The sequence below is a fragment of the Symsagittifera roscoffensis genome, chromosome 6 (assembly GCF_963678635.1).
Source record: "Symsagittifera roscoffensis chromosome 6, txSymRosc1.1, whole genome shotgun sequence".
Taxonomy (NCBI): Eukaryota; Metazoa; Xenacoelomorpha; order Acoela; family Convolutidae; genus Symsagittifera; species Symsagittifera roscoffensis.
The window spans coordinates 12,020,083-12,042,513 of record NC_087067.1 but is presented as its reverse complement, the minus strand read 5'-3'; the positions used below and the strand labels follow the sequence as shown (position 1 = coordinate 12,042,513).

General features: G+C 34.9%; 2 protein-coding genes across 2 annotated transcripts in view; one reads left to right on the top strand and one right to left on the bottom strand.

The window, feature by feature from the left end:
- Positions 1-22,431, bottom strand: part of LOC134847922 (chromobox protein homolog 3-like) — a 359,550-nt gene that overhangs the window by 172,435 nt on the left and 164,684 nt on the right. The gene's annotated exons all lie outside the window — the stretch shown is intronic.
- Positions 1,212-4,047, top strand: LOC134848063 (golgin subfamily A member 4-like). The gene is made up of 2 exons (XM_063865400.1): positions 1,212-1,736; positions 2,449-4,047. The coding sequence occupies exons 1-2, from the start codon at positions 1,267-1,269 to the stop codon at positions 3,971-3,973; spliced, it is 1,995 nt and encodes a 664-aa protein (XP_063721470.1). The 5' UTR covers positions 1,212-1,266; the 3' UTR covers positions 3,974-4,047.

Here is a 22,431-nt window from a genome sequence, read left to right as displayed (position 1 = left end):
TTCTTAGTTCCATATTTCTGCAACATTTATAACATCTAAAAGATATGTTCTCAAAAACACCGATTAAAGAAAAGAAATCATGGTGCAAACTGTAACAATTGAAAAACGTTGCGAACTTCATAAAGCAAAAACTCTATAATTCAACATAATTTTCTAATTGAAAAAAAAAATCGAAGCAAAACAGAACTAAATTTTTACTGTGTGTCTAGTTGAAATTTTTCTTGTTAAAATTCATAGAATTAGGAGACCATACATCTGGTTCTGCTAAATTATTAGTTTGTTTAGAATTTTTCAGCAGACTCCATATTATTTTCTCTAAAAATCTTTCTACGTCAAATTTTTTTATCCAAAAGAATGAAATGTAGATCTTGAAAGCAAGTTTTTAATTTATGCTTCATGTATCATCTTCCATAAGATGTTGGAGTTGGGTTTACTTCACAACAAATAGTTTTCACAAAATCTGAATTTTCATATAAGTTAGGCTAGTATACCAAACGATAAAAAATTTTCCAAACATTGTACTTTTATGCTGGATTTTTTCTCTAGATGTAATATATAAGCTAATTTTTAATGAAAAAAATCTCCTAACTCCCAACGAATTAAATTGAGTTTTTATCTCAATTTGATTTTTTCTCAGTTTCTGCTTCATCTACTATCTTCCAATTGAATCAAATTTGACCAAAGTTTTTTTCAAAATTGAGTTTTAGAGGGAAAATTGTATCATTTCAACGAACGTTCATTAATCCGAAGCAGAATTAATACCATAAATCCTTTTAAAAAAAACTTCAATTTATTTTATCGACCTATAACTGTATGTTGCTGTTTCAACTCTGAATTTCCATTTTGAAGTAAAATTTTGGTTGAGAATGATGTGTATCATTATCTTGAAACTTTCAAATAATAGCAAAATATACATTTTCTAGGACACTTATCAATTTCTTTTCTGAATCGTAGAAAAAAAGCAAAAGAAAACCATAATTCTTAGTAAATCAATCCCCGGTATCTACTACGCACTACTCTATGATTACTTTTACAAGCACTAAGCAAGGAAAACTTTAAAATGGTTACTAGGTAAAACCTTTCAATTAATCAATGTTTTATAATTATCCAATTTTTTATAGTATTTCAACAAATAGTTCAACTTTCATTAGCGTATGTAATTCACTTTTACTACAAATTTATCGCAACAATCAGTACACAGTTATAAACGCTTGCGAGTTACGTGATGCAATAAATGGTACCAAAACCTTCACGAAATGTCCAGATATGATTATGAACCGAGTAAAAAAGGGCGAGTTTCAATTCACGACATTAGGCGGTTGTCTTTACCAGCTATACTGGACGCTTTTTGGCTACTCGGATATAGTTTTTGCCTCGAAAGTATACAAAAATTGGACTCTTCACACATTTGTGGGTTCAATTTTGTTCATTCTTTTCAACTTTGTTGCTGTCGTTGTTCTATTAAACGTGCTTATTGGTATGATTACAAAAACATTGGACAATATTGAAGAAAATATTGACACGGAATGGAAATTCGCGAGGTCAAATATTTACCTGGAATACATTAGCGACTCAGATTGTCTTCCAGCGCCCTTTAATATTTTCCCCTCACTTCGAAATCTGATGCTGTTGTTTGCAAAACTCTACAAAATGTGTTACAAAAGTGAAAAGTTACTTCATATTGCCAAGCCGAAATTGGCCGAGACGAGACGAAAGCAGCGGGAAAGCGAAGAAAGGTGGGAGCAATTATGATCGATGGGTTCACAAGAGAAAAATCGAACAGGTGTTTTTAGGTAATTTCAAAGTATGAACCAAATGAGCTTTTTTGATGGAATAAAAGGCACAAAAAACCAAACGGACCATTTAAGTCGCAGGTATAAGCGGTCAGTCTAGGAGTGATTCTTTATAAGCTGAGCCTTATAATTTCATCCTTATTGTGGGTAGTAAGAATCCCCATCACCCTATATATGAATTCCTTTGCGTTTAAGCAAAAATTCAAAATGTACGGATCTTCACAATTTCCACCTTTGAAGAAGGGGGGGGGGAGATGGTTTAGTAGATTAGAAATGCAGCCAAATAAGAATTTTCAATAAAAAGTCTTAATACTAATTTACTGTATTTTTTATAGGGGTTGAGATTCTTTAGTAAATACTATGGGGGGGGGGAGATGGAGAGAGGGGGGATGGAGAGGGGGGATGGAAAGATTGTCAAGTAGATCCAATTCAACTATTGAGCGTATTACCCAATTCCCTTTTAATGTTGATGGGCAAAACATATATTTTTACCTTGTATTCATATGGACCTTACAATAAAGGAATAAAGATAATATCTGTGATTCAAATAAAACATAATACGATGATATGCAATATGTATACTATAGCTTCAAAGTACCATGCTTAGTTCTTAGCTGTTATAGGGACCCATCTATCATAATTGTAATTTCTAAAGATTGCCCGATATCATTCGGGCCATGAAAGACCAGTACATGCGTAATCAAATGAAAGAAGCCGAAGAGGGCGAGGTCACACTGGATGACCTTGACTCTTTGAAGAACGACGTTTCCGGTCTGAAATTTGAGGTTCTAAGTTACGTCAGATGTGTTCCATCGACCCTGGACGCCATGTGCAAACGGCAGAATCAGCAGTTGCACGAAATTGATTTTTTGCAGAAAAAACAGCGTGAACAATGGGAAGAAATGTTAGCGCACGAGACCCGAATGCAAGAGATGCGAATGGCACATAGTAACGAAATAGCCGAGTTGCGACAACGCCAAGACGATTCGTTCGACTTTACGAGAAAGTTTACGAGTCAGAGGTTAGACGAAACGACTAATTTTCAAACCCAAAAAGCCCAAGAAAATCAAATTGAGGCGAAAGAAAAAATAAACGAGGCAAAAGATGAGCAAATTTGTAAGGTGAACGATATTTATTTGCGCCAAAATGAACATTTTTCTGCATTGAAAGAAGAGCAAAACTTGATTAAATCAGTTCAGAAAGAAAACGCTGAGACTGCTTTGAAAAATACGCTCATGTTGAAAGAACTAATAGATTATCAGGACCAAAAAACCACACAGTATAAAAAAGAGCAGGACCAAAAAATGGCTGAAATGCAGCAAAAACAGTTCGAACTTATCGAAAGTTTAAGGAACGAAAGTCAACTTAAACATGAGTTTCAAGTCAATAATATGAAGGAAATTCACAACTTCCAACAAGATAACATGAAAAATCTTCATAACGAACAAATTACAATGATGAAACACATGGAAACTGAGTATAAAGATCGATTAAATAGCGAAGTCTCATGTTTGAAAGAGTTTTATGAAACAAAAATGGGTGAATATTTATTGGCGCAGCAAACTATAATTTCTGATCAAAGTAGGCTAATCAAAGATCTCTTGCGGGGAATTGAAGATCATTTCACGCACGTTTCGACCAACAATTCCGAAAAAATTCTGGAATCTCAGAAAATGATTCCGAATATGTTCCGAAACGAAGCACGAATTGTATGTCAAAGTATGCAAGATATCTACAATAACAAGCCTATGTCCTTACCCGCAACTCCGATTTTGCCGCGTGAACGAATCATGCCTACTAGATTGCCCCAGCCTAAATTTAGGTCGCCAATACCTGTCAATCAGGTCCGACCTTTGTCCTCTCATTTTGACACTCCGAGGTCAATAACCGGTTTGTCAAACTATAGCTCAACCAGTTCTTTAAACAGTATTGGAGAGGGCTCCCTGGACTCCAGTTTTCACTCCGGGCCTTCGGCTAATTTTAATCACCTGGGCGGTAACTCGTACTCCTCTGCCTCCAAGCTAGCGAACGCGATGGCGCCATCTGCGAGCGGCATTTTGAAACCCGCGAGTGGTGGGTCGGGTGGAACCTCTTGGCTACCGAGATTCAATAAAGTGAAAAATGGGAACTCTAATCCAAGCTCAAGAAGAGCTTCAACTCAACAAAACGGAGGTTTATAATAGGTGGTTATTACATTGAGTTGCTACAAATACCCTAATTGATTTGCTACAACATTGCTACGGTAAAAACCCAATGAAATATCGATGCTAATTAAATGTCTTCCTAATTTGAATTTTCCGAAGACAAAAATATAAATCTACTATTGTCCAAAAATCATACTTCGCCAATTAAATAATTTCGATTAGTTACAATTTTTTAAAAAACACAGTTTTCTCAGAAAAAAAAGTTCATAAAGGAGGAGAGGGATTTTGATAACTGCGGCAGGAATTAATTAGGTTTTTTTTTGTAGAGTTTACCCCTCCTAAAAGTTTTTTTTTTCAAACTTTTATTTAAAAAAGCATTTTTAGTGTAACAAAAAGTGTAACCAGCTGGTTCACACTACTTTAACTATCATATCACAAATTTTGTAGCGGGAGAAGGAATTCAACAGAAAAAAACTTAATTTACAAAAGTTAAAAAAGACTTCTTACAATTTCAGCGAGTTTTTTTTAATCAACATTTATTTCAGATATTTTTGAGACCAGTCGAAGTATTTAGGGCTTTGTTCTGAAATGAGCAATTTTGTTTTTATAATTGATTATTCAAGCAAGCATTCGATTTTTTTCATTGATACTCTAAGCGAGAGAAAAAATTGTGAATTCGACAATCGTGAAAGTTGGCAGGAACTTTGTCTTCGGGTATGATTTATTTCTGCAAATTGTTTTTTCCCCGCAAAATCAGGTACCCCAATCTGGTCATGGCCGATTGGCATGTTATTAGAACATTTTTTGTCAAAAATCGAAGCTCTTAGAAAATTGCCAAAGGGTTTCCTCGATGTTGAGATAAATTGGTTCAAACACTTTGATTTTTACTCTAATTATGCATGAATAAAGCGAGCGAGCAACTTATAAGAAGAGTATAAAAACAAAACAAGGTTCCGACTGCCTATTAAGGTCATTGGAGCAGTAATAACGTAGAAAAAAAAATGTAATCAAATAAAATGAAAAAAAAAAAATTCTACAATTTGAGTTTTTTTGTGAAAATCATCTCCCCACACGTCATGTAAACTACAAAAGGATAGATGGTGCTCCTTTTACCAAATAAATTGTGACAAATAAGCTTCTTTCAACCAATTTGGAACGATGTCTAAGACGGATTAAATATTCGCTTACGCGTTAATAGCGCGAAATATATCGCGCGTTAATTGTCCTAATTTGGCCAAAATTACAATCTTTAAACCCCCATAACATTACCAAAAAAAATCACAGGTGAAATATCTTTTCATATTTAAGCTCAGGACATCAATACTTTTCGAATGACATACAAAAATGCCGTCAAAAATGGCTAGTTAAAAAGTCGAAATTTGTCTGAAGAAGAAAAAACCCACCCCGAGCACAAATATTCCGTTAATTTCGTTAGGAAAGTCGGAACAATAAACTTAAATTTGCTCCATTAAAATTAATTTATGACGCTTTGTCGCGTTTTTGTGGTAACAAAATATTACGAGGCCACACGGTTTATTTTGTCAATTTTAAGCGGACTCCGCAACGAGGACGCTCTCCTTGATCTTCTTTGTTCTTTCGTTTTCTTTGATCGTTCCGTAAAAATATTGAGATGTTTAAAGACGTATCTTTGGCTTCCAGAGACCTGCACTCAACAAATTGTGGGCCTATCTAGTGCACAGTTAAGCCTCGCAATGAAACTTAAACAAAATTCAAAAAAACTTTCTACAAATTTTTTTTTTACTTTTCATATTTATTTAAAGAAAAGTAATGTCGAATGCTCCTAAGTTCAGGTCGTTTTCGCTCAGATGCTCCCATAATGACACGGACAGCATTTGACACAATTTGAAAAGAAAAATCTTTTTTAGTTTTTTTTGTGGTAGGACTTTTCTGTGCTTCCACTTCAACAACCCGCTTTTTTGCTTGTTTTTACTGCTGTTGTATTTCATTTAGTCACAAAATACAGTTTAGTTCTGAGTGTTCTGCGCGTCCTTTTGTTGAATTAGACTCGAAGTTAGTTAGACTCGAAGTTAGTCAGAGCTAAAATATTTTAGCAAGCTTGAAAGTCCAGCGCTTTGGAGATGGTGACAAAACTCTGCTTGAAACTTTATGTCATATTACAAACCAATACCAGGTTATAAGATTAATACGACTCATTTACGAACACCAAAAAGAAATTAATGAAAGAGCTTACAGTTATCTCATTTTTTACGAATACCTTTGGAGTTGTGTTGGGTAATTATTTGTTTGAACCAAAATGCATCTGCTCATGCTCAAGGAGCGTTTTTCTATAAAAACTGTCAGCACTGTACAATAAATGCTTCTATTTCTTGAACTGCAGCGAGCCTTTTTTACTTTTACTAGTCTATAAACGAAATCACAGAGCTAACTTCTATCAATACTTAAGATACGTCTCCTGTTTTTCTACTGATGGCATCGAATGATGGTAGGTATAGTAATTTAGGCTCTTCGTTACAGGTAAGATACCGCAAAGTCATAAATGGCTAAGTCGAAATCCGTACCGAGTAATCAGATAAATAGACAAAACCGGTTGAAGTCGAGGGAACAGGGGATCTCAAAGCGATAAATTTTACGAGCTGACTGCCCCAGGCTGGCATTGTAAATCGCATCTTAAACTTTGACCACAGAAATAAAAAAGAAATAGACTTACGCCTTCGTATGTTAAACTGCGACATGGAAACGCTCTACATAACATCAGAAACATACATAAAAGAAGTCCCACTCATAATTTTGACAATTCAAGTTGTCAAGTTCAATCAAAGGGCAATGTTGGAGGTTTGTTTAAAAAGCTGCGCTCCAAAGCTACAATAGCATCAGAATCAGATGAAAGAACAATTCAAGTAACAACTGGCAATTTTCTAGAGCAAAGATCAATTTAAATACTTTTGATGGAATTGTGATGATCAGAAAACAAAATTTTAAATTAAAATTGTGTTGAGAAACGTTTTAGAAAATAGCGATCAACTCTGAAACAATTTTAAGGTAATATCTTTACAAATACTGAAAAAAATAATAACTCTGAGAAGGGCAGTTTCCATGCTCAAACGGCAGTTTTTTCAAACATTTGGCTGAGGTGCAGAAATGATCTTTCTTGAGTTTTGGCAGAGTTCGAAAAACTCGACATAGCTGACTTACAAACTATAATAAAAGTTCGACAAAATGTTCCTTAAAACTTTATTCTCTTCATCAAAAAAATCCTGAGCATTTTTGCTGGTTTAAGGGGTACAATTATGACAGCAAAATTGTGTTTTCGAGTGATAGATCCCATGAAAAAAAAATAGAAAATTTATAGTTGAAAATATTCAAAAATCTTAAAGGTAATTTTCTGTGGATTCATCTATTCACTCAATTTTGCATTAAAATTTAAAATAAAACTTATAGACACTTCCAATGCAAATTTGGTTCAATTTAACTATAGAAGATAAAATTTACATTTGCAGTGTAAAACTGTTCGAAAGATTTTTATTTTAAATGAAAGCGGTCGCAAGGTAATACAAAAATCGATTTTTGAGCTAAATAATTGAAATTTCACTGTTGAGTTTTAGAAAATTGCATATGGGGAAATTGATAAAAGCTTTTTGCTCATCGGTAAAAACAAAATGTACTAATTGTACAATTAACTAAGTACTAGTATGCACACTAAACTTAAGAAAAAAGAAAAGAAATTAAGAAATGATTCTATTTAAAATGACAACCTCAAACTATTCTGAACATGGAAGAAAAGTCGATGCTATAATAGAACTGGCAGGTGCCTAATTAGAACCGAAGGTCATTCAGGGAAGTAATTAAAAAATCAAAGCATTATCCATGTGGAAAAGATTTATTTGGTTCCCCCTCTTTAACTCTAAACAAAATAACACCATACAATTTCACATTCTACTTTTTGTTGCCATAGCAATTTCACATCGCTACATTTTAATGCCATTTGTATAACTTAGAACCGTTTTAATTCAAAAGCAAAAGAAAAGTTAATTCATACAGTAAACATCAAAGAAGCAAACGGGAGAAATTTTTGCTTTTAAAGCAAGACAATTTTGCTCAGCTTAATCCGCGTAAACTTTGAACAGAAAAGTCCTTGCCAATAATTTCAATGAATCGTTTCAAAATGAACCAAAAACAAGCAGATGCTCAAGGAAATTCAAAAACCCGCAAATAACTAGACGGCCTCTGATTATTATGGCCTAATTTTCGGCCGGTATGGAAACTTAAAAAAAGGTTTAATCAACGCCAAAAGCCTAAAAATGAATCTTTTTTTTACAATGATTCTCGAACATAAGACTAGAACTTGATCACTTTGTCAGCTTTTTTTGAATTGCTTGCAATTATACGCAAAATTAAAGGGTCCCCCTCATAATTTTTGCCAGCCCCTAGTCCAATCCTATTAACCCTAACATGAGGGCGATTGTCCTATTTTAATGTTGCTAGTGCACGAGTCAAGTTCTTGCGTTTAGTTTTGTTTCCACAAGTCTGCAAGGAAACTTCTTTTCTAAAACAGCTGACAACTGAATTTTAATAATACGAAAGAAGAAACGAAAATGAGACAAAATGTACACTAGCTTAATACAAACTAGATGACGCTCTGAAAAAATACATATCAGTTTTGTCTTCGTAAACGGGCATTATGTTTTGTAATCCTGCATTTATTACACGGTATTTTTTGTTTTTACAAACTTATGGCCACTCGATGCATCGAAAAAGTTAAATTTTCGAACGGAGGCTTCCTTTTGCTGGCTGGCCACAACTTTCTAAGTTTTTGGGTGGGCTCCGCTGAAATAGGATTGGATGCGAAATGCCATCTTTCGACAGCATTTGTTGTTTTAGCAATCCCACTTACGGCCGCATCTCGCTGGTTCCAAAGGGAGAACTGGAATTAAACATAGCAATTTGGCCCTATGCTTTATATGAGCAGAGCCGAATTAGACTCTAAAAAATTTCTGTCGCATGCATTCTGAACTTCCTGAACGATCATATCATAAGAATCGCGGATCTTTTTTTTTTGAAATGCAAGGGAAGGCAGCATTTTTCAGGCCAGCGCTAAGTCGTGATTCGTTTCGTACGTCACTTTCAGACCCATTTTTCTGATTTCTCTTGTAGCTCTAGGAAAGATGGAAAAAGCAACACGATAAATGTGCTTCGGGTATGTTTTTTCGAAGGACTGAGGAGCAGCTTGCTCAAAATCTAACATTTTTTTTTCTTCGGATGCTAAATCAATTAACGCCTGCAAAATCCGATTGTAGGTTTTTTCAGTTTTTTTGTGAAGGAAGGCCTATATGCAAGCTATGCAGCAATGCCAGGTTCACTAACAAGAATTGAATATAGCTGAAAGAGATTTTTTGGAGTAATTTTGAAGATTACCAGAAATATGATTTTTCCGGTACTTGCTGCAATTGGGGGTCAACGCACAAAATGATTCGCTCGTGATTATTCTATCCACTGCAATACTGGATAAAATTTCAAGGCTCTCAAATTTTTTGCAACGGGAATGGGTGGCATATTTATATCTATCTGGTTACGTGTGCGCGCAGTCTCTCGAATCAAAATTTCTTCAATTGGGAGGGCAAAATGAGTGGTCAAATCATTTGCCACTGGCAAAACCGCTCTGGCAACTGCGACAGTCGGGGTATCACTCTCGCGCTTAAGTGCTTGATCATTTTCCCGCTGAAATGTCATGGTTATGCTCTCTACTCCTATTGACCAGTTCGTTGTTTTCTGCAATGACATAGGCTTGACGTTTATGCGTTTGATATTTTCGCCAAATCCAATTTTCGGTAAGTTTTTTTCAGCTTGAAAAAAAATTCGTGGCCGGACGCTATAAAAATTAGCTTGTTTTTAGATGAAAGTTTGGATTCGAAAGAAGACTCAATAATAATTTGTTTATTGTGTTTGCTTTTGTTTACCACTTGCGTACAGTATAAAGTGATTGTCAGAATTTTATATTTGTCCCAAAATTTACGTCAAATTGTAATGAATTAGCACGAATTACGAACTACTTGATGAAAATCTTAAGAAATTTTGAAGCTTCAATTTAGCACGTTTTCAATATGATGCGTGCGTTAATTGAAGTATTAAATTTGGTGTGATTATGCAAAGAGTTCACAAAGCATTTTTTTAGCAGTAAAAAGATTAGGTGTTAAAATGAACACGATGTTAAACTGGAAAATAGGAATTAAATCATGGTGGATTTATATTGTTTAGTAGTGAATTGACTGGGTGTTAAAATATACGGTAGTAAATTGGCTGGTATTAAAATGTAGGACACCATTTATGTGATATATACAACCAGTAAACTTGAGATATATACAACCAGTTCTCATTCAAGGTAGGGGCAAACAAATTACAAACTGCATAACAAGGATAGCCGGTTACTGTGCATGTTGCGCGGAATGTTTCGGCCATAGTCCTTAAAAAACTACAAAAAAATTTTTTTTAATTGGTGTCGTTTTTTCGGCGTGATATGATAAAAGATCTGAACTTAAAACTAGAGCTCAGGCATATTTGACAGTCATGGTAAAATAAACAAATTGGAAAAAACGTCTAAAAAAACACAAAAAAAATAAAAACTATTTTCAACTTTCTTTTGAGCAGTTTTTGAGTTTTATAGTTTTTGATTCCAAAAAAGTGTTAAAATATTCAAAAAGACTAATTTTAATGGAATAAAAGTCAGTTTTACGGCTTAAATTAAGCTATTGTGAGCTTGTCAATCATTGAAGAAGCGGTTGTAAGCCTGCTCGCTCACTTTTTTGGCTCGAGTTAAGACAAAAAAAAAGAAAAAAATTCGAACTGGTTTCTTTTCCTTACTGGGAAAGTTTTTTGGAACTTTTTTAATGTGGTTCGAATCAAGAATGAAAGGGTTTTAATATATAGTATATCACTCAACCCAGTCCGATGACTGTTTGTGGTACCTGATTTTGCGTTGAAAAAAAAATAAAACACACCCTAATTTTCAATGGTCGGAACAAAAACAAGAAATGTATGGACAGTAGAAAAATCGAAGGTATCTAATGCAAGAAGGGGGTATGTACATGATGTCAATAGCACACAAATGGATGATTTTAGATATAGCTACATTAAACCTTAATAATTATGTACAAAATATTCAAAGATAAATATCCGAATGAAATGTGATAAACAGTTAGAATAGAAAATTTTGAAAAAAGTTGCGCTTTTTGTTAAAGATTCTGTAAAATTGTTTTTAATTTTTCCTAATTTCAGGGTCTACGGTTGATGAAGTTTCCCTCTTCCTCTCTTAGTTATTTTAGTCCTGCTTTTACAATGTATTCTTCTTTCGCAATCGTTTTGTTTCCTATTTCAGGATAGGACAGCTCTACTCTCGTGTGATTTATATCTGGAAATTGCAAATAGCAATTTCCCGCTGCTTTTTTCAACTACTTTCCCGCGACTGTAATTCGGTGGTTCTGTTCTTTCATTTCAGAGATTTTCAGTTGTCGTGAGAAAATTGAGCAGGACAGGCTCAATTCGAACTTTTGAAAAATTACATTTCACTCCAAAATTACGTTGTTTGTATTTCTCAAGGTCAAAGTTCCAAATATGACCGACTGGCACAAAGATTTGATATAAGATGAAAAGTTCAAGATAACAAGATTGCTTTTATTCCTCAGTGATCCTCGCACAAGCAGCTCTTGCAAGATCTTCAGGGGGTTTCTGTTATTCGGGTAGAATCCTAAACCACCGTCAGTAACGTATTTTCAGAGGCCGTCAAAAGATTTGGTTTAAAATGACAACTTCACACTGAAACAAGTAAAAAATTAAAGCTATAAAAGAACTGGCAGGTGTCTAATAAGAATTGAAGGTCATTCAGAAAAGTAAAAAGAAAATCAAAGCCTTATCCGAAAGGAAAAATTTAATTTGTTCCACCTCTTTAACTCTAATTAACTTAACAGTATACTTTTTCACTCCTATTTTTTTTTACCTTAGTCATTTAACATCGCTACATTTAAAAGCCATTTCTATTATTTAAAACCTTTTTAATCCAAAAGGAAAAGAAAACTTACTTCAAAGGGGATTTCGGTAAACGTCAAAGAATTAAACGGGAGAAACTTTGGCCGGAAATTCTCGATGATCTGTTGACTGTAAGAACCATTACGTCTGACCGTTGCTGTGTGTAGACTCCTACCAGACTTAGGTTTCAGTTAGAGCCAGGCTCTGGGATGAGCTCAAAAAAGGTACCGTGTATTTGCCAGTCACACCATTGGAGTGCTTGTCGTTAAAATTATCCCAAGTGCCAGGGAGATAGAGGAACTTGAAGAGATCGGTGGAGAATTGGCTGCTACAAGAAGCGTGTGCGACCAAGGCTGTTGAGTCTGATATCTGCTTTTGTCTGTCTTTGCGTGGAGGACCGTCGTGGAGTTTAGGCACTAAGTTTCTACGGTGGTTTCGTAATTTTTTTGCCTGCTAATTCCGAATTATCTGTTGAAGTCAGAATATTTGGCCGTAATTTTACCATTATGAGAGAAAAGACTGGAACACTGAAACCTTGAGCGACAATTTTGGTTTGCTAAATTCATGTTCGAGGAGTCCATCATTTCTTCTTCGACTGCCAAGGTCTATCGAAACTCGTTCGAGTACATCAATTCTTTCGAGTAAGTAATGTTTCTCTAATCAATGCTGCTCTACTAAATTTGTTATTCAAGTTCAATAGTGTTCTTTGACATGAAAGTGCGTTTCGTGGTTCTTGATATATGCCCCATGAAAACTGATGGTGTTTCGGTTTGATTCGGCAGAAGTTAATAACTCTGCTTTAATCTTGCTTTGCTGGGTCAAAATTTGAAACAATTTCTCTGGGCAATGTTTTTTTTTGTAAAACGACAGAAGATAGAAAAAACTCAATTCAGCATTGTACACTTCAGCAATGTCTGATTGTTAGTCATCGATGGGTCGTCTTTGACTTTCAAAACGATACTGTGCTCATCAGGCACTGTTGGTGAAGATTCGAAAAAGTATGGAGTTGAGAAATTTTTGTGCCGTTCGTTGGGTTTCAATTAACTGTGTTATTCATAAAAAACTAATAAGTACGAAATGGTTATGCGCTTGTGGAAAAAAGTTTAAATTTGCCCAATGAACAACAGTTTGAGGAGCAAATTTTTTGGTGGATTTACAGAATTATAATGAACGTGTCAAATGAAAAAAGCAGCAAACCTCTCGATTCTATTTGGGAACAATATCTCTCTCTGCTTTTGGCTCTATTAATAATCATAATAAGTTGTTTTCAGGCTCACAAATTTGTAGATTAGTATAAGATATTGGTAATAACTATAGCAGGGGCGGATCTGAAATTTCTCGAGGGGCGGGGATTTTCAAAAAATTTCGAAAATTTTGTCTACCTTTTGTTTTAGGTCGACCGAAATTCGTTTTTTAGGCACTTTTTGGAAAATTTAAACCAAAAATTTGCGTTTTTTTTCTGCGCTCGCTCCCCGCTCAAAATTAGTATATAATAGTCGGCAGAGGATCGAATTCCTGAGGGGGGGGGGGGTGCATTCACCCCCATCCCTAAGTCCGCACCTGAACTCTAGCATCTTTTGAAGCCTGAGAGAACGGCTTTGGGCTCTCAAACAATCATACGCTTTGAACATTTTTCTGCCGATGGAGTGTCTGTTTCTATAATTGAGTTTTCTTTGACCAAAGATTTTCTACAGTTTACTTCTAAAATCTTTCTTTAAGCAATACGGGGGATCGATCGTTTAGCAGACCAATCTTTTAGCATGGAGAGTGAAAACTGAGTCTTTTAGCAGACCAAGGTAATAAAGTGATGGATGACTGATTAAAAGACTCAAAAAAACTCTCAGTCTGGAGCCAAGCTTCCCCAATTCAGCCAATTATCTCACGATTTGTCAGAAAAACTATCAGCTTCAAAAGCACAACAGTCCAAATTAGCGGCAAAAAAGATTTACGCGCACAATAACACTCGTGTTGAATTGAAGCGTAGCGGAGGAGCAAGCGGTCGCTAATCATCAAAAACACGTTTAAAGTTAGCTATCACACCTCATAATTGTTCTGAGTCTCTTAAAAAACCGGTCTCCTACAAACCCTAGCACCTTTTCTACGTTAGCACGCAACTGCATGAAGACCTATCAGACCGGACCGGGGTTTAGGAAATTAGACGACAAGCAAATTAGACAACCAGAAAATAACGGAATTAAGATAATAACTTGCGTGAAATTTGTTTACAGCCTTAAATAATCTTTTAGCTGAGTTAATACTGTTGTCCAATTGAGACAATAACTTGCGAGCAAATTGCGTGAAATTTATTTACAGACTTAATTTTTTTTGGCTGAGTAAACACTGCTTGTCCAATTGAGACAATAAAAGAATTAAACTAACTTTTGGCTGAGTAAATACTGCTTGTCCAATTGAAACAATAACAGAATTAAACTAATTTTTGACTGAGTAAATACTGGTTGTCCAATTGAAACAATAACAGAATTAAACTAATTTTTGACTGAGTAAATACTGGTTGTCCGTAAATTCTGTTTCTTTACGGTCGTCTAATTTCTTGTCGTCTAATTTCTTAGGCCCCCACCGGATCAGATGCGGTGTTTTAGAGGCATCCGGTAATTAAGACAACAGCTCTTAAGACAACCGCTTTTGGTGGGACAGAAACGCTACGGATTTTGTTATTTATGTGCCTCGCTATAGAAACTTGTAAGAATTTGGAACACCTATAAAGAAGGAGTTGAACATTTAAGCACGAATTTTGTACCTTGTTACGAATTGACCCCGAATTTGCAAAAGGAAGCATATAGTTAACAAGCCTGGCGTACGCTCTTCATGGATTTGACCCCCTGCTGAACCGAAGAAAGCCCTTTTTGTACTTTTTTGAGATATCCGGTTTTGGCTGACTGACCCTAAATTTGTCTAAAGGCGCCTTGGGGTCCTTTTTAATTAATACGTCCCAATAACCTAATTTTTCAAATTTGGTTTATTCAAAAAAACAATGCTGAGAACAAAACATTGATTTTGTTTGGCTTATGCAATTGTGACCTCTTTAGCCGATTTTGAACGAGGCCGAGCAAATATGAGGGTAGTCATTTTTTTCTTGAGTTGTTTTTTGTCTGCTATTTCTTCTGTGATATTTCTTATGGTGTGCTATTTCTTCTGTCAAGTCTGCGCCCTGTTTGTAAAATACAAATAAATAGTTAACCAAATAATCTATATTTTTGGCCAGCTCGGCCTTTTTATAAGTCGATGCAGAATTGTGAACAAAACATTTTGAGACGGTGCTGAAACTTCATTGGTGTTTTCTAGCCAATCAAAATAGTTACGGTTCAAGACGTTGAAATTTTGATTTTTGGTCTGAAAAAGTAAAAAGACCTAATTTGGTTGCCAAAATATACTAAGTTTGAGGAGGAGCGCGCGCCAAAAAAAGCGATTTTTCGGTCAAAATTTACAAAAAAAAGACATTAAACGTCTTTTTGGCCTGTTTTTTTTTCAAGCAGAATTTTGTAGTGAAAACAGGGTTTTTAAGGTGATTTAGAGAGCTCAAAAAGTCAATTTGGTGGATCCAAAAAATGATCGACGATAAATTCATATTGTTTTGAAAATCCGCCCCCCTCCCCGCTACCCTCGAGAAAAGCCTAGATTCACCCCCTATATTTTGTCTTCATACTTAACCATGTAAAATCACTCGTTGCCCCATAAAATTGATTTTTTGGGCATAGATATTCTTCATTTTTTTGGAAGCTTGAACAAATTCTACACACAAATTTTTTCATTGCATTTGTGAGAAATAGTTTTGTCAGAAAGAGCAATTGTGAGAATAGTAAATTTTTGCCTTATGCAGGGGCGGTTTTAGGATTTTTATTAAAATGTGAGTTTACGTCCGGGGTGGCTTTCTCATGGAGTAATTTCGGATAGGGATCACGGTCTATTTGTCACGCTATCCTATTTTGGGCGGGATAGATTCGTGCACTTTTTTAGTCTAAATCTGATCCTAACTTTGCTTTTGTATTTCCTCCTGGTCTCAAAAGATCTGGTATATACTAGTATTCTTGCGAGGTTGGAGGAGAGGAAGAGCAACTTCTTTCTTAGTTAGTTTTATTCTTTTCTGGCTGAAACTATAAGTAGTTTCAGCCTTAAAAACTATTCTAAGTTTTAATTAAGGGTCATGATTGGTTAGTTCCAATTATTATACAATGATAAGTATAAAAAAACAATTGGATAAACAAGATACTTGTTTTCAACCGTTTTCAAATGGGTTAAATTAGTTTCTGCTTTTTTGCTTTACAATCGGTTATTAATCGATTATAATTGATTATTTTAGAATTTGATATAGACAGATCATGAAAATATATTCTAATCGATTATGATTATTATTGAAACCTCATTGCGACTAGTGTATGCTGTGTTGAAAGATCAAAACTGCACTCAAAATACAAAAATTGAGTCTAGCTGTTTTATACAAACCCGATAAAATATTAGACGTCTCTTTTAAACGGCTCAAAACTGTTGATATAACCACATGAAGGGTCGAATCAACCAGGCACCCGCACTCAGTAAAAAAAGAAAGGGAGCCAAGCTTCCCAAATTAAGCCAATTATCTCACGATTTGTCAACAAAACTATCAGCTTCAAAAACACAACAGTCCAAACTTGCGGCAAAAGAAAATTTTACGCGCACAATAACACTCGTGTTGAATTGAAGCGCAGCGGAGGAGCAAGCGGTCGCTAACCATCAAAAACACGTTTGAAGTTAGCTATCACACCTCATAATTGTTCTGAGTTTCTTAAAAAACCGGTCTCCTACAATCCCTAGTACCTTTTCTATGTTAGCACACAACTGCATGAAGACCTATCAGACGGACCGGGGTTTAGGAATTTAGACGACAAGCAAATTAGACAACCAGAAAATAACGGAATTAAGACAATAACTTGCGTAAAATTTGTTTACAGCCTTAAATAATTTTTTAGCTGAGTTAATACTGTTGTCCAATTGAGACAATAACTTGCGAGCAAAATGCGTGAAATTTATTTACAGACTTAATTTTTTTTTGGCTGAGTAAATACCGCTTGTCCAATTGAGACAATAAAAGAATTAAACTAACTTTTGGCTGAGTAAATACTGCTTGTCCAATTGAAACAATAACAGAATTTAACTAATTTTTGACTGAGTAAATACTGGTTGTCCAATTGAAACAATAACAGAATTAAACTGATTTTTGACTGAGTAAATACTGGTTGTCCAATTGAAACAATAACAGAATTAAACTAATTTTTGACTGAGTAAATACTGGTTGTCCGTAAATTCTGTTTCTTTACGGTCGTCTAATTTCTTGTCGTCTAATTTCTTAGGCCCCCACCGGATCAGATGCGGTGTTTTAAAGGCATCCGGTAATTAGGACAACAGCTCTTAAGACGACCGCTTTTGGTGGGACAGAAACGCTACAGATTTTGTTATTTATGTGCCTCGCTATAGAAACTTGTAAGAATTTGGAACACCTATAAAGAAAGAGTTGAACATTTAAGCACGAATTTTGTACCTTGTTACGAATTGACCCCGAATTTGCAAAAGGAAGCATATAGTTAACAATCCTGGCGTACACTCTTCATGGATTGGACCCCCTGCTGAACCGAAGAAAGCCATTTTTGTACTTTTTTGAGATATCCGGTTTTGGCTGACTGACCCTAAATTTGTCTAAAGGCGCCTTGGGGTCCTTTTTAATTAATACGTCCCAATATCCTAATTTTTCAAATTTGGTTTATTGAAAACAACAATGCAGAGAACAAAACATTGATTTTGTTTGGGTTATGCAATTGTGACCTCTTTAGCCGATTTTGAACGAGGCCGAGCAAATCTAAGGGTAGTCATTTTTTTCTTGAACTGTTTTTTGGTCTGCTATTTCTTCTGTGATATTTCTTATGGTGTGCTTTTTCTTCTGTCAAGTCTGCGCCCTGTTTGCAAAAAAACAAAAAAATAGTTAACCAAACAATCTATATTTTTGGCCAGCTTGGCCTTTTTATAAGTTGATGCAGAATTGTGAATAAAACATTTTGAGACGGTGCTGAAACTTCATTGGTGTTTTCTAGCCAATCATAATAGTTACGGTTCAAGACGTTGAAGTTTTGATTTTTGGTCTGAATAAGTAAAAAGAACTAACTTGGTTGCCAAAATATACTAATTTTGAGGAGGAGCGCGCGCCAAAAAAAGCAATTTTTTGGTCAAAATTTTCAAAAAAAAAAAAGACTTTAAACGTCTTTTTGGCCTGTTTTTTTTTCAAGAAGATCATGAAAATACATTCTAATCGATTATTATTATTATTGGAACCTCATTGCGACTAATGTATCCTGTGTTGAAAGATCGAAAACTGCACTCAAAATACGTAAATTGAGTCCTGCTGTTTTATACAAACCCGATAAAATATAAGACGTGTCTTTTAAACGGCTCAAAACTGTTGATATAACCACATGAAGGGTCGAATCAACCAGGCACACGCACTCAATAAAAAAAGAAAGGGAGCCAAGCTTCCCCAATTAAGCCAATTATCTCACGATTTGTCAACAAAACTGTCAGCTTCAAAAACACAACATTCCAAATTAGCGGCAAAAGAAAGATTTACGCGCACAATAACACTCGTGTTGAAATGAAGCGCAGCGGAGGAGCAAGCGGTCGCTAATCATCAAAAACACGTTTGAAGTTAGCTATCACACCTCATAATTGTTCTGAGTCTCTTAAAAAACCGGTCTCCTACAAACCCTAGCACCTTTTCTATGTTAGCACACAACTGCATGAAGACCTATCAGACCGGACCGGTGTTTAGGAAATTAGACGACAAGCAAATTAGACAACCAGAAAATAACGGAATTAAGACAATAACTTGCGAGAAATTTGTTTACAGCCTTAAATAATCTTTTAGCTGAGTTAATACTGTTGTCCAATTGAGAAAATAACTTGCGAGCAGATTGCGTGAAATTTATTTACAGACTTAATTTTTTTTTGGCTGAGTAAATACTGCTTGTCCAATTGAAACAATAACAGAATTAAACTAATTTTTGACTGAGTAAATACTGGTTGTCCGTAAATTCTGTTTCTTTACGGTCGTCTAATTTCTTGTCGTCTAATTTTTTAGGCCCCCACCGGATCAGATGCGGTGTTTTAGAGGCATCCGGTAAGTAAGACAACAGCTCTTAAGACAACCGCTTTTGGTGGGACAGAAACGCTACGGATTTTAATATTTATGTGCCTCGCTATAGAAACTTGTAAGAATTTGGAACACCTATAAAGAAAGAGTTGAACATTTAAGCACAAATTTTGTACCTTGTTACGAATTGACCCCGAATTTGCAAAAGGAAGCATATAGTTAACAAGCCTGGCGTACGCTCTTCATGGATTTGACCCCCTGCTGAACCGAAGAAAGCCCTTTTTGTACTTTTTTGAGATATCCGGTTTTGGCTGACAGACCCTAAATTTGTCTAAAGGCGCCTTGGGGTCCTTTTTAATTAATACGTCCCAATATCCTAATTTTTCAAATTTGGTTTATTCAAAAAAACAATGCTGAGAACAAAACATTGATTTTGTTTGGCTTATGCAAATGTGACCTCTTTAGCCGATTTTGAACGAGGCCGAGCAAATATGAGGGTAGTCATTTTTTTCTTGAGTTGTTTTTTGGTCTGCTATTTCTTCTGTGATATTTCTTATGGTGTGCTATTTCTTCTGTCAAGTCTGCGCCCTGTTTGTAAAATACAAATAAATAGTTAACCAAATAATCTATATTTTTGGCCAGCTCGGCCTTTTTATAAGTCGATGCAGAATTGTGAACAAAACATTTTGAGACGGTGCTGAAACTTCATTGGTGTTTTCTAGCCAATCAAAATAGTTACGGTTCAAGACGTTGAAATTTTGATTTTCGGTCTGAAAAAGTAAAAAGACCTAACTTGGTTGCCAAAATATACTAATTTTGAGGAGGAGCGAGCGCCAAAAAAAAGCGATTTGTTGGTCAAAATTTTCAAAAAAAAGACTTTAAACGTCTTTTTGGACTGTTTTTTTTTTCAAGCAGAATTTGGTAGTGAAAACAGGGTTTTTAAGGTGACTTAGAGAGCTCAAAAAGTCAATTTGGTGGATCTAAAAAAAGGTCGACGATAAACTCATTTTGTTTTGAAAATCCGCCCCCCCCCCCACCACCCTCGAGAAAAGCCTAGATTCACCCCCTATATTTTGTCTTCATAATTAACCATGTAAAATCACTCGTTGCCCCATAAAATTGATTTTTTGAGCATAGATATTCTTCATTTTTTTTTGGAAATTTGAACAAATTCTACACACGAGTTTTTTCATTGCATTTGTGAGAAATAGTTTTGTCAGAAAGAGCAACTGTGAGAATAGTAAATTTTTGCCTTATGCAGGGGCGGTTTTAGGATTTTTATTAAAATGTGAGTTTACGTCCGGGGTGGCTTTCTCATGGAGTAATTTTGGATAGGGATCACGGTCTGTTTATCACGGTATCCTATTTTGGGCGGGATAGATTCGTGCAACTTCTTAGTCTAATTCTGATCCTAACTTTGCTTTTGTATTTCCTCCTGGTCTCAATAGATCTGGTATATACTGGTATTCTTGCGAGGTTGGAGGAGAGGAAGAGCAACTTCTTTCTTAGTTAGTTTTATTCTTTTCTGGCTGAAACTATAAGTAGTTTCAGCCTTAAAAACTATTCTAAGTTTTAATTAAGGGTCATGATTGGTTAGTTCATATTTTTTTGCAGTGGTAAGTATAAAAAAATAATTGGATATACAAGATACTTGTTTTGAACCGTTTTCAAATGGGTTAAATTGATTTCTGCTTTTTTGCTTTACAATCGGTTATTAATCGATTGTAATCGATTATTTTAGAATTTGATATAGACAGATCATAAAAATACATTCTAATCGATTATTATGATTATTGGAACCTCATTGCGACTAATGTATACTGTGTTAAAAGATCGAAAACTGCACTCAAAATACGTAAATTGAGTCCTGCTGTTTTATACAAACCCGATAAAATATTAGACGTGTCGAATCAACCAGGCACCCGCACTCAGTAAAAAGAGAAATTAATCGATTTTATTACAATTATAATTGTACTTCTATCAAAAAAATTATGGATTATAAGCGCCAAATTAAAAATTTAAACGATTTCTAATCCATTATAATGTATTCATTTTTCGTGACTTCATAATAAATTTTAATCAAATATAATTGATTGTATTTTTTCCAAAAATCTCTTATAATCACTTTTAATCATTTATAATCTATTATAAAAAATTTTAAAACTTGTTTCTGTCGAAAATCTTTAAAAGTGAGATGTCTTGTCACTCTTTGGTTCATTAGAACACAAACTTTTACCACGAAACAAAAGTTTCATAGAGATCCCTTTATATTAGTTGAATGAACCCCGCAGTAAGTGAAATAGAATTCTTCTAAATAAATCATGAAACTAAAGTAATGTGCTGAAATTTTGGTGGTCAAAAGACTTAAATTATATACATCATGAAACAACTGTGATCAAGAACAAATGAAAAAAAAAACGTTAAACTTTTGAATTGATTTGAAAACCGTTCAAAAAAGTTTCTCATTTTTCACAAACCTAAATAACTTGAATGAAGGTTTTTATTGCTCAACTTGATGAAAATTTTGAAAACTATTGCGTATAATTAGTAGCAAAAAGTTCGGACAGACCGAATTAATTAAAATGTGCAATCAGTGCTTTTCGACGCTTTTTTGCATGCAAAATCTGAAGCCGAACAACCTTGAATTTTTAGTCAGGCCAAACTCAAAATGCAAGACCGTTGGATATCCGAAGATTATGCTAGCCTAATTTTTAAATATTGCAATGAACATCCAGATTTTACTGTAAAACAGTTAGCAAAATTAGTTAGAAACCGAAACACAGAAAAAAAAACAGATTAAGGCGCACCAAAAAAAAACAAACGGCAGTGAAGATGATCAAATCATTTAAAATTGGGAAACTAATCGCAGAAAAACAATAGCCACCCTGAGCAGAAGTTTTCCTCTTTCAAGGTTTACTATTCGACGCTTTGGATGCAATTGCCCGCCGTGGTTATAATTTTCGAACAAAACTCTGGTTTATGAACTTTCGACGTTATGTTTATTTCAGTTTTAATTTCCGTTGATGTCTAGACAGTTGCTCTTTTTAATCAATTCTGTCTGTCCGAACTTTTTGCAACTCTCTATAATAGAGATAATACTGGGGGACTGAATCTTCTCATGCGCAAGCGTTTTAAACCATCAGATTCTGCTCTTTTTGCCGTTCTGACTGGACAAATTTGTACTGTTTTCAACCGAAAATCAAAAGAATCACAACATTTTTGGTTTCTTCTGATAATTTTCTGACTACTCATATCTTATTGGCTGATAATGTATGTTGCTTATTCGGCTCTTCGCACATGAGCCGCTCCCACCCAATATTTATTTTGTTTCATGAAATCTGTTCTTGAAACATTTTTACGCTTG

Coding starts and splice junctions, on each gene's coding strand:
- LOC134848063 (XM_063865400.1), top strand. CDS start 1,267: ATGATTATGAACCGAGTAAAAAAGGGCGAGTTTCAATTCACGACATTA. Junction 1,737..2,448: donor CAGCGGGAAAGCGAAGAAAG/GTGGGAGCAATT, acceptor TAATTTCTAAAG/ATTGCCCGATATCATTCGGG.